At 43.8% G+C, this 13122-nt stretch overlaps 5 protein-coding genes and 1 long non-coding RNA gene across 6 annotated transcripts; 2 read left to right on the forward strand and 4 right to left on the reverse strand.

Moving 5' to 3' along the window:
• The first annotated feature begins 162 nt into the window (after nt 1–162).
• LOC108155269 (26S proteasome regulatory subunit 6B) lies at nt 163–1738 on the forward strand. Its single transcript, XM_017285979.2, has 3 exons — nt 163–305; nt 369–452; nt 519–1738. Exons 1-3 carry the CDS (start codon nt 270–272, stop codon nt 1638–1640), a joined length of 1242 nt encoding a protein of 413 aa, XP_017141468.1. The 5' UTR covers nt 163–269; the 3' UTR covers nt 1641–1738.
• Nucleotides 1739–1790: 52 nt separating this feature from the next.
• On the reverse strand, nt 1791–4865 carry LOC108155262 (signal recognition particle receptor subunit alpha homolog). Its single transcript, XM_017285966.2, has 3 exons — nt 4661–4865; nt 3932–4582; nt 1791–3088 (listed from the first exon to the last, which is right to left on the reverse strand). The coding sequence occupies exons 1-3, from the start codon at nt 4775–4777 to the stop codon at nt 1991–1993; spliced, it is 1866 nt and encodes a 621-aa protein (XP_017141455.1). The 5' UTR covers nt 4778–4865; the 3' UTR covers nt 1791–1990.
• Nucleotides 4866–5077: 212 nt separating this feature from the next.
• On the reverse strand, nt 5078–6165 carry LOC108155303 (protein transport protein Sec61 gamma-2 subunit). Its single transcript, XM_017286021.2, has 2 exons — nt 6058–6165; nt 5078–5604 (listed from the first exon to the last, which is right to left on the reverse strand). Exon 2 carries the CDS (start codon nt 5580–5582, stop codon nt 5376–5378), a length of 207 nt encoding a protein of 68 aa, XP_017141510.1. The 5' UTR covers nt 5583–5604; nt 6058–6165; the 3' UTR covers nt 5078–5375.
• A 717-nt stretch (nt 6166–6882) lies between these two features.
• Nucleotides 6883–7234, reverse strand: LOC117193152. The gene is made up of 2 exons (XR_004474519.1): nt 7121–7234; nt 6883–7021 (listed from the first exon to the last, which is right to left on the reverse strand). It is a non-coding gene; the product is annotated as an uncharacterized LOC117193152 (long non-coding RNA).
• A 36-nt stretch (nt 7235–7270) lies between these two features.
• Nucleotides 7271–9016, forward strand: LOC108155279 (CCR4-NOT transcription complex subunit 9). Its single transcript, XM_017286000.2, has 7 exons — nt 7271–7365; nt 7494–7575; nt 7639–8013; nt 8073–8267; nt 8336–8427; nt 8483–8683; nt 8773–9016. Exons 2-6 carry the CDS (start codon nt 7516–7518, stop codon nt 8649–8651), a joined length of 891 nt encoding a protein of 296 aa, XP_017141489.1. The 5' UTR covers nt 7271–7365; nt 7494–7515; the 3' UTR covers nt 8652–8683; nt 8773–9016.
• A 154-nt stretch (nt 9017–9170) lies between these two features.
• LOC108155292 (pyridoxal phosphate phosphatase PHOSPHO2) lies at nt 9171–10560 on the reverse strand. Its single transcript, XM_017286011.2, has one exon. It carries the CDS (start codon nt 10462–10464, stop codon nt 9580–9582), a length of 885 nt encoding a protein of 294 aa, XP_017141500.1. The 5' UTR covers nt 10465–10560; the 3' UTR covers nt 9171–9579.
• Nucleotides 10561–13122: the final 2562 nt, after the last annotated feature.

A 13122-nucleotide genomic window follows, 5' to 3' on the forward strand; every position in this document is an offset into this window, starting at 1 on the left:
TTTCAACTGGATAATGCTGTAGATTAAATGGCTATAAAAGAAATTTTTTTTAAATGCATCATTCATTTACTAATTGATTCTGTGGATGCATAGATGGTTTAATTAATAATTAAATTAATTATTGCAATAGTTTCTTGATCTACTTTGATGATGATTATCGATAGCCTCGGTGTTGCCATAAAGTTGAACTCTTGGGCTTGTTTTTGACGAGTCATTTTCTCTTCTCGGGCCGAATTTGTTAATAAAAAATAGCTTCGAACTGAACAGATATGCCATACAACATGGACATACTCATGCCTGAGAAGGTAAATATACGATCTAAATAAATAAGTTCATAACATAACAAACACTTTTTATATATTAACCAGGACGAACTCTGCGATTCAAAGCCGAAAGATGCGCACAGCTCTTTGGATGAATTGGACATTGATGATTTGTATGTGCGTTATAAGGTAAATACGCATGCAATTACTTCCGTTCTCACAGATCAGTGACAACCGAACCCAACCCTGTTTCAGAAACTTCAAAAAACCTTGGAGTTCATAGAGGTGCAAGAGGAGTACATCAAGGATGAACAACGTAATCTTAAGAAGGAATATCTACATGCCCAGGAGGAGGTGAAACGCATACAGTCGGTGCCGCTTGTGATTGGACAATTCCTGGAAGCTGTCGACCAGAACACGGGAATTGTTGGCTCCACAACAGGCTCCAATTACTATGTCCGCATCCTGTCCACCATCGACCGTGAGTTGCTAAAACCATCGGCTTCCGTGGCTCTGCACAAGCACAGCAATGCCTTGGTGGATGTGCTGCCACCCGAGGCGGACAGTTCTATATCAATGCTGCAGCCCGACGAGAAACCAGACGTCAGCTATGCCGACATTGGCGGCATGGATATGCAGAAGCAGGAGATTCGCGAGGCGGTCGAGCTACCTCTAACCCACTTCGAACTCTACAAACAGATCGGCATTGATCCCCCCCGCGGTGTCCTCATGTACGGCCCGCCTGGTTGCGGCAAGACTATGCTGGCCAAGGCTGTGGCTCACCACACAACCGCCTCCTTTATCCGTGTGGTCGGATCTGAGTTCGTGCAGAAGTACCTCGGCGAGGGTCCTCGCATGGTGCGCGATGTCTTCCGTCTGGCCAAGGAGAACGCTCCAGCCATTATATTCATAGACGAGATCGACGCGATTGCAACCAAACGTTTCGATGCCCAGACCGGTGCCGATCGCGAGGTCCAGCGCATCTTGCTTGAGCTGCTCAACCAGATGGATGGCTTCGACCAGACCACCAATGTGAAAGTGATCATGGCCACCAATCGCGCCGACACCCTGGATCCAGCTCTGCTGCGACCTGGTCGTCTCGATCGCAAGATCGAATTTCCGCTCCCTGATCGCCGCCAGAAGCGTTTGGTCTTCTCCACGATCACGTCCAAAATGAACCTCAGCGAGGATGTCGATCTGGAGGAGTTCGTGGCGCGTCCGGACAAGATATCCGGCGCCGACATAAATGCCATCTGCCAGGAGGCGGGTATGCACGCGGTGCGGGAAAATCGTTACATCGTTCTCGCCAAAGACTTCGAGAAGGGCTACAAGAACAACATCAAGAAGGACGAACAGGAGCACGAGTTCTACAAATAGATTTAAGTTAATAGTCCCCCAATATCTTCCCTTACCCTTCGTACCAACCCTGTCCCTAAAGTTGTATCAGTAATAAAATAAACAGCATTTCGCTTCAATTTGCAGCCTTCTGTAGTCTCGTATCCGGGGGCCCGCAAAAAGTCCGACGTATTTTCACAACAGACAAAGGGAAAAGGAATTTTATTTCAATTGTTCAAACAAATGGGAAATGGAATAAGATAAACAATAATCAAGCAGAGCAGAGCTATATGTAAAGTAGGTTAGCATCTAGGCAGCGGAGATCTGTCTAGATTGCTTCACATGGATATGGATGCGATGCGGCTTCATTCACTCATTCATTCGTTCATTCATTACTTCATAAGCGAGTTGACGACGGCATTCACATTGATGGCTTTGAGGTCCGCATAAGTCTGGCCCGTGCCGACAAAGACGATGGGCTGGCCAGTAATGTAGGTCATGGAGATGGCGGCGCCCACTTTGTCGTCGATGGTGTCGAATTTGGTGAGGACAATGCCGTCGATGATGTGTGGATTTTCGTTGGAGGAGTAGTCGGCGAGGGACTGGTTGAACTTTACCAGCTGATCGACAGCTTCGTTACCGACGAGAGCCTCGCCCACGAAGAGCACCAGATCGGGATTGTTCACCTTGATCAGCTTGGAGAGGGAGCGCATGAGTGGCTCGTTGTCCTGCATGCGGCCAGCGGTGTCCACCAAGACAACGTCCACCTTTGTCTCGTGCGCAAACTTGATCGCCTCCATAGCAATGCCGGCGGCGTCCTTTCCGTAGCCCTTCTCGTACAGCTGGACCATGGTGCGGTTGTTGTGGTTGGTCGGCGGGTGCAGGGCATTCAGATGGCGTGTGTGGGTGCGCAGTTGCTCGACGGCTCCGGCGCGGAAGGTGTCGCAGGCCGCGATCAGCACGTTAAAGTCGTTCTCGATCAGCCAGAAGCAGATCTTGGCTAGATTCGTCGACTTGCCCACACCGTTCACCCCGCAGAAGATGATCGTGTACGGTTTGCCGCTGCGCTTGGACTCTAGGGCATCGCGTATGATGTCGATGCGCCGCTTGGGCGACAGAATGCGGACCAGCGACTGCGTCAGTGCCTCCTTCACCAAGCTGGCAACGCTGTCGAAGGTTCCCACCTGCTTGCCCTCGAGGCTGGTGGCCACCGAGTCGCACAGCTTGACCGCTATCTCCGAAGCAACATTTTTTGATATCAAATGATCGCGCATCTTCTCCAGCGCCGGTTGCAGGTCGGCCAGCGACATGATCTTGCCCCCAACAATTCCCCTAAAATAGGACACCAAACCGCCTCCGCGCTTGCTCTTCTTCAGTGCAGGTGATTGGCTGCTCACATTGTCTTCCTCGCTAGACGCCTCCTCACTGTCCACATCATCCTCGCTCTCCACATCCAGGTCAGGGATGACGCCCTGCATGGTGCCTACCAGCTGCCCAAAAAAAGATCGTGATTAGTTATAGTTATACATTTTTTGATTATGGATTACACAAACGTGAATGAGTCGCACATCCCCAAGAAACGTGCCTTTTGCGAGAGTCCCGCTCAAAAAAGTCTCACTAAAGATATCGCATGCGAGATTTAACCGAACAAATGAGATAGAAATACTCGTACTCGTATGTTTGCGGCAGGAAATGTTTCGATTATAAAAGTCGCAAGATATACTGGCAGCAAGCGTTTTGCGAGACAATTTTTCTCGCTTGCGATAGAAAAATGTATCGCTTGTACACAAGCGCATGGTATGCATATCCCTGTAGTATTCGCTACCTATTTCGCCTCTCAGCAATCTAGTTCGGTACCCATTTCACTACCCATTCGATGGGTACCCATATCACTAGTTCGCGGTAAACGATGTGGTGTCCCCAATGCCCCCATGTCCACGGTTATTGCGGGTAAAAATGGAAATGATGAACAGAGTTTTATCTGTTTGGGTTTGTCCGGGAAGTACTGGTGGTCTGTTAGTAAGTAGTGATTTCATCACCACTGAACTAGTTCCCAGTACTACTATTCTTGATCCCTGATCAGCATTAATAACCGAGTCGATATAGCCTAGATCTCATAGATCACACTGAAACACGTGTGTCTCGAATTGTTGCCACGTTGTGGCGTTGTATGGTGTTGTTAAAACTTTAAAGATCATAAAGAATCCAAGGATCTAAATAATAATATTAGCTCTCGTTGCGATTGATCGGACGACAAGTTGAGTCCCCTTGCCCCGCAAAACTCTCCATCTCTTTCTTTTTCTTTTCCTTCACCGATCGTAGTGTTTGCTCACCTCATTGCTGATACTCTGGTACTGAACATCCTCGGGGGAATCCTTGGAGCGATCGAGTAGGACGGCATCTTTCGAGTTGCCGCCAAGGTCCCATACTCTGGGCTTTTTTCCGGCTTTCTCTGAGGCACCCTGCTTGGCAGAAGACTTGGTATCGGCCGCCTTTTTGGTGGGCGTAAGCTTCTCGCGCAACTTTCGACGGTTTTCCTGTATAATGTCCTGTTTTGTGAGTGGCGGTGATGAGGGCTGCGATTTAGACTGCGTCGGACTCTCCTGTATATTGACACGTTTCTCGACGGGCTTTTTGTCATCCTGAATCATGGATGCGACGGTTTTCTTCGATTTCTGCGACTCATTGTAAGAGCGCATGGCCTTGGGGGCCTTGACCTGTTTCGAGGATGCTTCTTCGGCCGCAGAGAGCACGCTGCGGAATTCGCCATCGAAATCGTATTCACTGCCTAGGCGCTCCAGGGCCGGTATACTGCCGAACTTTTCCTTAAAGGCGAACTGCATGTCGGCCAGAAAGGCGTCCAAGTAATTGAGCTTAATAACCTTCTGGAAGACAGCCGCGTACACCAGATCCAGCTCATTGTCCAGCTTAAACTGCACCGCCAGGTGGTCCTCCTCAAAGTATTTGGACTCTGTATTCCGGTCCTGCCAACGAACAACATCAATCATCAATATGCATGAGCACAGCAGCTACAGCACAGCTACAGCAAAAACAGTGCTTACCTCCAATATCACGCCACGTATTAGGCTGTTTATGCATGACGAGAAGTTGATTCCAGAGGTCTGCGAGTTCCAAAGTACCACGCCGCCTTTCGTGAATATCACTACAAAATCTAACATTTTAGCTACCAAATCCTGCTATACAATCATACGAAACTTCTTCGTTCAAGCATTCCACGTCACTTGCCCTACTGCTCGGCTGTGCATCGGGTGGCAACGTCAAAATGTTTGTTTATGTTTTTATATTCAGTCTGGCAGCGCCGGTACAGGGTATAACAGAAATGTTTCCACGCTCTAGTTCAGTTTTATTATCGACCATTCATTATTCCACTGATAGCAGGAAACACTGCCATTCCACGTTACAGGGTATATTATATGCTGAGCTGCGCCACCGGTCGAATAGAAATCATAGACGAATCATTGAATTAGTGGAAAATGTGTCTCGCATTTATTAATGAAAGGGCACGCTTTGGGTGAAAAAATGTCACCCATTTATTTTTACAATTGGTTCTTATTGCTAACGCGATCGATCATTCCTTTAAATATAGAAACATGAATGAAATTTTAAACCCTTTCGCTTTCGCATGTATGAAAAGGGGAAATCAGAAAAGACATTCGCTGAATGCACATAGGTTTTGTATATATCGAAAAAAAATCTATTTGATGTATGCTGATTTTGATGATTGTTATTGTTCTGGCCCCTCGCAATCTGCTCCATTTACGATCCCACAATAATGTTGTTGATGGGGATGTGTATCAGCTTGACGAAAAAGCCAATGAAGCCCATGATGCAGAAGCCAATTGCGGTGGCAATGGCGATCTTCTGGAACTCCTTGCGGTCGGGCTTGGTGCAGCGTTTCACGAGACGGATCGAGTCCTTGGCGAAAGCGCGCCCTGGCTCAGCGAACTTAACAACTTTGTCCATGACTTTTTAAATTTGATAGAAACTGAAACGAGGGTAAATTCAAAATTAATGAAATTCTTACACTTTCACACGAATCAAAATACGAAGTCGGCGTCGGCGTCGGCGTCGACGCCAACAACAGTGACGTTGGCGACGTGGCAGATGACGACAACGTCTCTGGTGAAATCTTGTTTGCTGTTTCTGCTTGGACCTTCCAATTGAGTTGGAATCGGATATAAAGGTCCTTAGACTAAAGAGTTCAATTCAAAATGATCACTAATATTATGATTTAAACTTAATTTCTTTAAATTATGTGTACAGAGTGTTTGTAGACATGTAAGAAAGGTGAGAATGCACAGCTCGAAAACATAACAAAAAGAGGTAAGTGCTTGTGGCCATATCGATTTAGCGACGTAAGAATTCTTTTTTGTTTGAAGAATTTTCTCCATTAAATGTATGCTTTAATTAAAAAAACTGAAAATAAAGAAGCACGCACCTGTAAACTGCTTGAAATTTTTCACTGGAATGAATGGTTTCGTTTCGTGTTGTCGTGTCGGCCTACAATCGTGCCAGTTCCACGTCAAAACGTCAAACACCAGAGTTGCTTTGGTACATAGAGCTGCCACTTATTGCAGATGCAGCGGCTAAGACTGACATATCACCGATAGTTCATGTTCGTTCCAGAATTTCGCTACTAGTTACTATTGGCGTCACTTGAAACAGAGTACCTTACTTAACTAGTTATTTAGCTTTGAATTTGGGTTTTTTCCTTTTGAACTTCATGTATTATAACTTAAAAATCTAAAGATGACATTGGCAGTCGATAGTATCGATAGGTGGACTCGAACTAGTGATGTAAATTTGAATGAAAACATCGATGTCGATGTCCATCGATGTTGTCAAAATCAAACATCGATGTTGGATTGATACATCGGATTTATTCTTCGATGCATCGATGTATGACCGCGAAACCAGGATATGAAGACACGGCGACAGCCTCTGATGATTGCGATGGGAAAATTAGTGACAGGCAGTTGTGGTACTGTTTACTGATACTGAGTTTTATTGAACAAATGGATCTCCTTATATAGCTAGCAGTGGTACTCTTATTGTATGGGAAGGAACGCACAGGCTCCATGTGAGTGTATTTTTAGATAGGGTGCACTTACTCTGTGCGGGGGTTACATTCAGTGCATTTACTTAGGTACTTGGCAGCAACAAAGTAAATAGTTTATTGCTTCATCCTTTTTGGTGGGTTCGAGTTTACAAGTGCAATTGTCTATTCTTAGTTGCTAATGTAATTTTCGTGTCGTCATATTCATTCACATGAAGTGACATGGACAATTGTATTTATGAGTATTTGTGTATGAGATTGTACTGTATATTCTGTAATATTAATAAGGTATATGTCTGTGACTGAACAGTACTCCTCATACCTTCCCAAACACACAACGGGTTGCCTTCGAATGATGTTAACGGCGTTCGCAGTTTCATATTTAAATAAATGTATACCATCTATAGTAAATTTGATTCATTTTAAGTCAAATATGTTTACTTACTTTGGCATTGCTGTGTTGCTGCTTACAGAAGACAAATACGCAATGATTTGAATTTAAACGATCGATGTTTTGCAAAACATCGATGCATCGCTCAACATCGGTACCAGCACAAACACCGGAAAACATCGGTAAACATCGGCAAAAAAACATTTTTACATCACTAACTCGAACCCAACACACAGAAATCGTTTTCTTGTTGTTCTTTAAGGCATCAAGCTACTAGCGTTTTCATTCAATCGAGAGTTGTAAGTAACAAATCACGTTGTCCGGTTTCCTTCCGTTAAATGATATGTTTTTTCCAAGATCCGTGCATACATACATATAATTAGTATACATTTTTACATGCATATTTATATCATTTTATCTAAACAAGCAAATTGAAACAAGAAACTGAAATGAGTGCGCAGCCGAGTCCCTGCATGAATCCTCAGCAGCAGCAAAGTGAACAAGAGAAGGTAGTAAAGCGAAGTAATTTAAACGGATACAAATTAATTTTTACCATGGTTTGCGTTATTTAGGTGTACCAATGGATCAACGAATTGGCGCATCCGGACACGCGCGAGACCGCTCTCCTGGAGCTGAGCAAAAAACGTGAAACCGACCTGGCTCCCATGTTGTGGAACAGTTTTGGAACCGCGTGTGCTCTGCTTCAGGAGATTGTTAACATATATCCGTCTATAACTCCGCCCACGCTGACAGCACATCAGTCAAACCGGGTTTGCAATGCCCTGGCCCTGCTGCAGTGCGTCGCCTCCCATCCGGAGACACGCACAGCCTTCCTCCAGGCGCAGATTCCCCTATACTTGTACCCCTTTCTGTCGACCACTTCGAAAACCAGACCATTTGAATATTTGCGTCTGACCAGCTTGGGAGTCATTGGTGCCTTGGTTAAGGTTGGTCCCGTCCCCACCCATTCGCTATAATGCATTACTAAGTCTTCCGATCTTTCAAGACCGATGAGCAGGAAGTTATCACGTTCTTGCTGACCACGGAAATCGTTCCACTTTGCTTGAGCATTATGGACAGCGGCTCGGAGCTAAGCAAGACTGTGGCCACATTCATCATTCAGAAGATCCTGCTTGACGAGTCGGGCCTGTCATACATCTGTCAGACCTATGAACGCTTCTCGCATGTGGCCATCACCCTGGTAAGTATCCATTCCATCGATCGATGCAAACATGCTCAAGTCATACCATATACCATATACCACTACAGGGAAAAATGGTGATCCAGTTGGCAAAAGAGCCGTGTGCCCGTCTGTTGAAGCACGTGGTGCGTTGCTACCTACGTCTCTCGGACAACACCCGGTATGTATTAAGGCACTATATGAAATGCAACAAATTTCTGACTATTTTTGTACAGCGCTCGCAAAGCTCTCGGACAGTGCTTGCCGGATCAGCTGCGCGATGGCACTTTCGCGCTGTGCCTGCAGGACGATAAGTCCACGAAGCAGTGGCTTCAAATGCTACTCAAGAACTTGGAGCTGGGAAACACACCACAGCAAATCGGCATGTCCCCATTGGGCTCCTAGATCATAGACATGCCGAATCTCAAATGTCCCAAGTATTTAATAGGCTTCTTGCAGGCCTGCCTGCTGCCTCCCCACTATGCTCCTTTCAAATCGCTAATAATAATTTCATTTCATCTACTAGTTATCAGAACGTTAACTTGGCCAGAACGCCTGGATAATAAGTTTTCACGAGGTTGCCTGAGCCTAGCCGCCTAGCGTAAGCAAAAATGTAATATACAGATGTATGTAATTATGAATACAAGCAAAGTAATGTTAATAAGTTAAGCAAATTTCTCTGCTACTAGAATATAACTTAGAATGTAGATAAATATTATATAAATAAAGACACATACCGCGAAGCTAGTGCTCTATCGCTCTCACGCGTACACTGGCAATGACTCCTGCTCATGCTTCTAATATATGCACCTAATGCCATCCTGCTCTGATTGGCGTGCTCGGATGGGCGTCGGGTCGGTGAATTGAATGCAAGGCTGCGTGATGCCAACCCTGAAATCCCACTACCATTAAAAAGAGACAATCTGCAGGAACGGTAACGCACACGTTCACATACATTTAATATGGACACACTTATATATTAGACTTGCAATAATTACAACAATTACATCTACAAATATACAGTTACAGGCGCTGCGGGCGCCAAAAGAGAGAGACCACTATGTAACATTAACATCATTAAATCGCCTACAACTACTACTACAATGCTCCAAGTAAAGGATATTGTACGTACTACGTAGGTGCACACATATAGACTGTATTAGTATTACACCGAGAACATACATTTAAATGTGTATATATATATATCAATATCAATAAATACGCATATTTATACATGTGCATGTTCCAAGATCACATGTAATAGACAGGGGCAGAAAAAAACACTGAGAACACTCAAATGTGCTGAGAAAATGTCAAATTTCGAATTCCCAATTTAGTTGGTCGGCTTGGTTGGACCGGCGACTGCCGATGCTCGCCGCGCCATCTCTGCCTGACCCTCCGCGGTCTCAAGGTCGACTTGCGAAACTTGCATCTGCGGTAAAGCCAGCATCTGTTCCATGAGGTCAAAACCACTCTTCCAGACCAACAAGTGCGCCCGTAGCTTCAATTTATTGCGGTTCCGAATCAAATGCTTCTCCATGGCGAATCCCTGCCGGGCGCAGGCAAAGTCGCAAGCCCGCTGTCGCAGCACGGGGCAGATGTCGTTGTTTCCGTCGCCCACGTAGAAGACGTGGTCGTAGCGGATACTACGCCGCAAGTCCTGCTCAATGACAAAGTGCTCAAGGACGCGCCCCTTGCAGAGATTGCTGGCGCTCAGCTTGCACTCGCTCTGCTGATGGTGGGGCCGTACCTGAAGCTGCCCGTTAGAGTCGAACTCGGCGGGGTTGGTGAAGATGGCCACAAAGCAGTCGGCCAGGTTGTGCGCCTTTACCCACTCATCGATAAAAACACTGTTCGAGTCACTAATGATGATCATGTCAAAGTTGAGTTTCTTGTGTAGATGCTTGATGAGGCGCACGAAGCCCGGGACCTCGGGTATGACTCGGATGGTGTCGCGAATGCGCGCCTCCGTGACTTGTTGCTCATGCAGCAAACGAAAAACCTCAGACATGTACTCGGTCCAACAATCGTTCTCCACCAGCTCGTTGAGGGCCCGCGAGCTGACCACTTCCGTAGGCAGCAAGTCCCTCACCACGGTGTCCGTATTTTGGGCCACAATTGTATGATCAAAGTCGAAGGCTGCCAGTCGTCGCCGTTGCTGCTTTTCCAGCCTACAGCAGGCTACGGCTTCAGCGACAGCTGCCGACGACGAGGACATCTTTTGCTTCTCTCTCAATGCCAACTACAGGGCAGCAGCTCGATGCGTTGTTCTTTTGTTTAAACTTTTTCTCATAAACTTTATCCAGCTTTCTGGAAGCTTAACATCATCAGACCCTCAGAAATATACCAAAATATACCGTCTCATTTAAAAAATATACCGCAAATATACTGACGAATTCAAGTTCTATTTTAGATATTCCTCGTTTTTGATATTCCGTTGAATAATGCTGGCTAACTAAAACCCTTAGTTCTGCCCACATCATTTTAGGCCGTTGATGAATAAATTTTCTTCAAGATTGGCTAGTTTTTAGTCCTTGCTTTTATTGTATTTCGGCTAAAACAAGCCTTAAACAAAATAGTTTAAAAAAAACAGTCGCAATGTTGCTGGTATTTGAAGACATTATGCGTGTATATCATTTTTATACCCTATTTCGTTATTTTTATATGAAGATGAAACGTAATTTATAAAGACTTTTTCTCAAATTGATATTCTTTAGACATATTCAAGTACATTATTAGTATCTTGTGTATATTTATCTCGATCCTGATACCTACGGAGTCTTGGATGACAAACATTTTCTCAATTCTATAACATCCTTTTCGCTAGGGTATGACCAGTTATAACGAATAATTCCTGGTTATTCTTCTTCCGTCGAATATTCCCAGCTATATAGATCTCTAAGTTTTGCCCAGATAATTTTATATGACTGATGAATCAATTTTAATCAGGATTAACTACTTTTAAGTACTCGCATGTTTTTTGTTTTGACAAAAACACGGTTTCAACAAAAATTTTCAATAGTCGCAGGTTGTGAGTTCAATGTGGCTGGTATTTGCAGACTCATTTGTTGTCAACCAGGGTACGGGCGTTTGTATACCCTATTTCGTTAATATTATATTAAAATACTTTTTTCAAGCTGCTTTCAAATGTAATTAATAAAGGCCTTGTTTTAGATTTAGTTATTTGTATATAAAACCTGATCCCAGTACCAGTTCTTGGTCTCCGTAGACAGACGATGAGCTGCAAAATAACGTTTAAAACAGAGACTGACTCGTTTCTGCATTAATTAGAGCATGGGATGACACACATTTCCGCAATTCTATATCATCCATTTCCTCCAGGGTATGTGTGCATGGAATTAGCAAAATGTTTGCGTATTTCATAAGCGTTATCCAGCTTTCTGGAAGTTCATCAAGCCCTCAGAAATATACCAAAATATACCGTCTCATTTTAAAAATATACCGCAAATATACTGACGAATTCAAGTTATATTTCACATATTCCTCGTTTTTGATATTCCGCGGAATATTCTCAGCTATATAGCACATTTAGCCATGCCCACATAATTTTATACGATTCATGAATAATTTTTCTACTTAACTGGCTTATTCTAAATACTTGCTTTTATTGCATTTTGCGTAAAAACGGTTTTAGCGAAAATGGTCAAACAAATGAAACGTAATAAAACGTAAGAGAAAAATCGTTCCAATTGCTCAATTTCTTTATTCCGTTGAATAATGCTGCCTAATTAAAACCTTTAGCTTTGCCCATATTATTTCCAGCCATTAATGAATACATTTTCTACAAGATTGGCTAGTTTTTAGTCCTTGCTTTTATTGCATTATTTCTACAACAAAGTTTTAACAAAAAAGTTCGACAAAAAAACCGTCGCAATGTTGTCATGTCATGTTGCTGGTATTTGAAGATATGTTTCGTGTAAGCCGTAGTATAGGCCTTTGCATACCCTATTTCGTTAATTACCTTCTTGGTCTCTGTAAGAAAACAATAAGCTGCAAGATATCGCTTAAAATAGCTTTTAAACAGAGACTGACTAAAATAGCTTTTAAACAGAGACTGACTAGTTTCTGCATTCATAAGAGCCTGGGATGAGAGTATCCCTAGAGTATGAAAATTAGTGTTGCGCGCAACATGAATGATATTAGAATGAAATTCGTCAAAAATGCATTTTAAAACTTGTTGCTGCAGCTTTATGTTTTTAGAACATTTTTGGCGATTTCATTAGCCGAAAGCAAAAAAAGCGTTCCCGTTTTAACCGTTTGTATTTGGCGGTATATTTAAAAAAAAACTAAGTTTATATGGATATATTATAAGTGGTGTATATCAAATACATATTAAAACTAACTGTTTACCACCAATTTCAATACTAGTCCTTGGGCTCCGTTAAGGTGACCAACATGGCAGTACCCTGCTGAACAGCGGGATGGGGAGGCAACGGCCGCGACAGAATGTCCGATGTATCGTGTTAATATTCCCCAATAGATCCGGCATATTCACTCAAGCGACTCCAGCTTCTCTCCAGCTTTCTTATATTATTATGTCGATCCAAGTACAGTAATTTAAGTACATAATTTAAAAGTATGGAATAGGACTCATTGTTGACTAAAACATGGTTTACAAACCGGTCAGTTCAGTCAACAAAAACGAAATGGCAAGACCCAACAGAAAACAGAAACCAAAAAAACAGTTCAACCGCTAAAAACGAAAAAAGTATACAATATACAATACAATATTGTGTGTGCTGGCTGGCTCATGATGACGCCGGAGCCGGAGCCGGAGCCGAAGACCCTGGGATCTAATCCAGAAAGTTCGCTTGCAACATGTCTAGCCCTTATCAAATACCTATTTTCGATCAGC

This window comes from Drosophila miranda, chromosome XL, assembly GCF_003369915.1.
Source record: "Drosophila miranda strain MSH22 chromosome XL, D.miranda_PacBio2.1, whole genome shotgun sequence".
In the NCBI taxonomy this organism is placed as follows: domain Eukaryota; kingdom Metazoa; phylum Arthropoda; class Insecta; order Diptera; family Drosophilidae; genus Drosophila; species Drosophila miranda.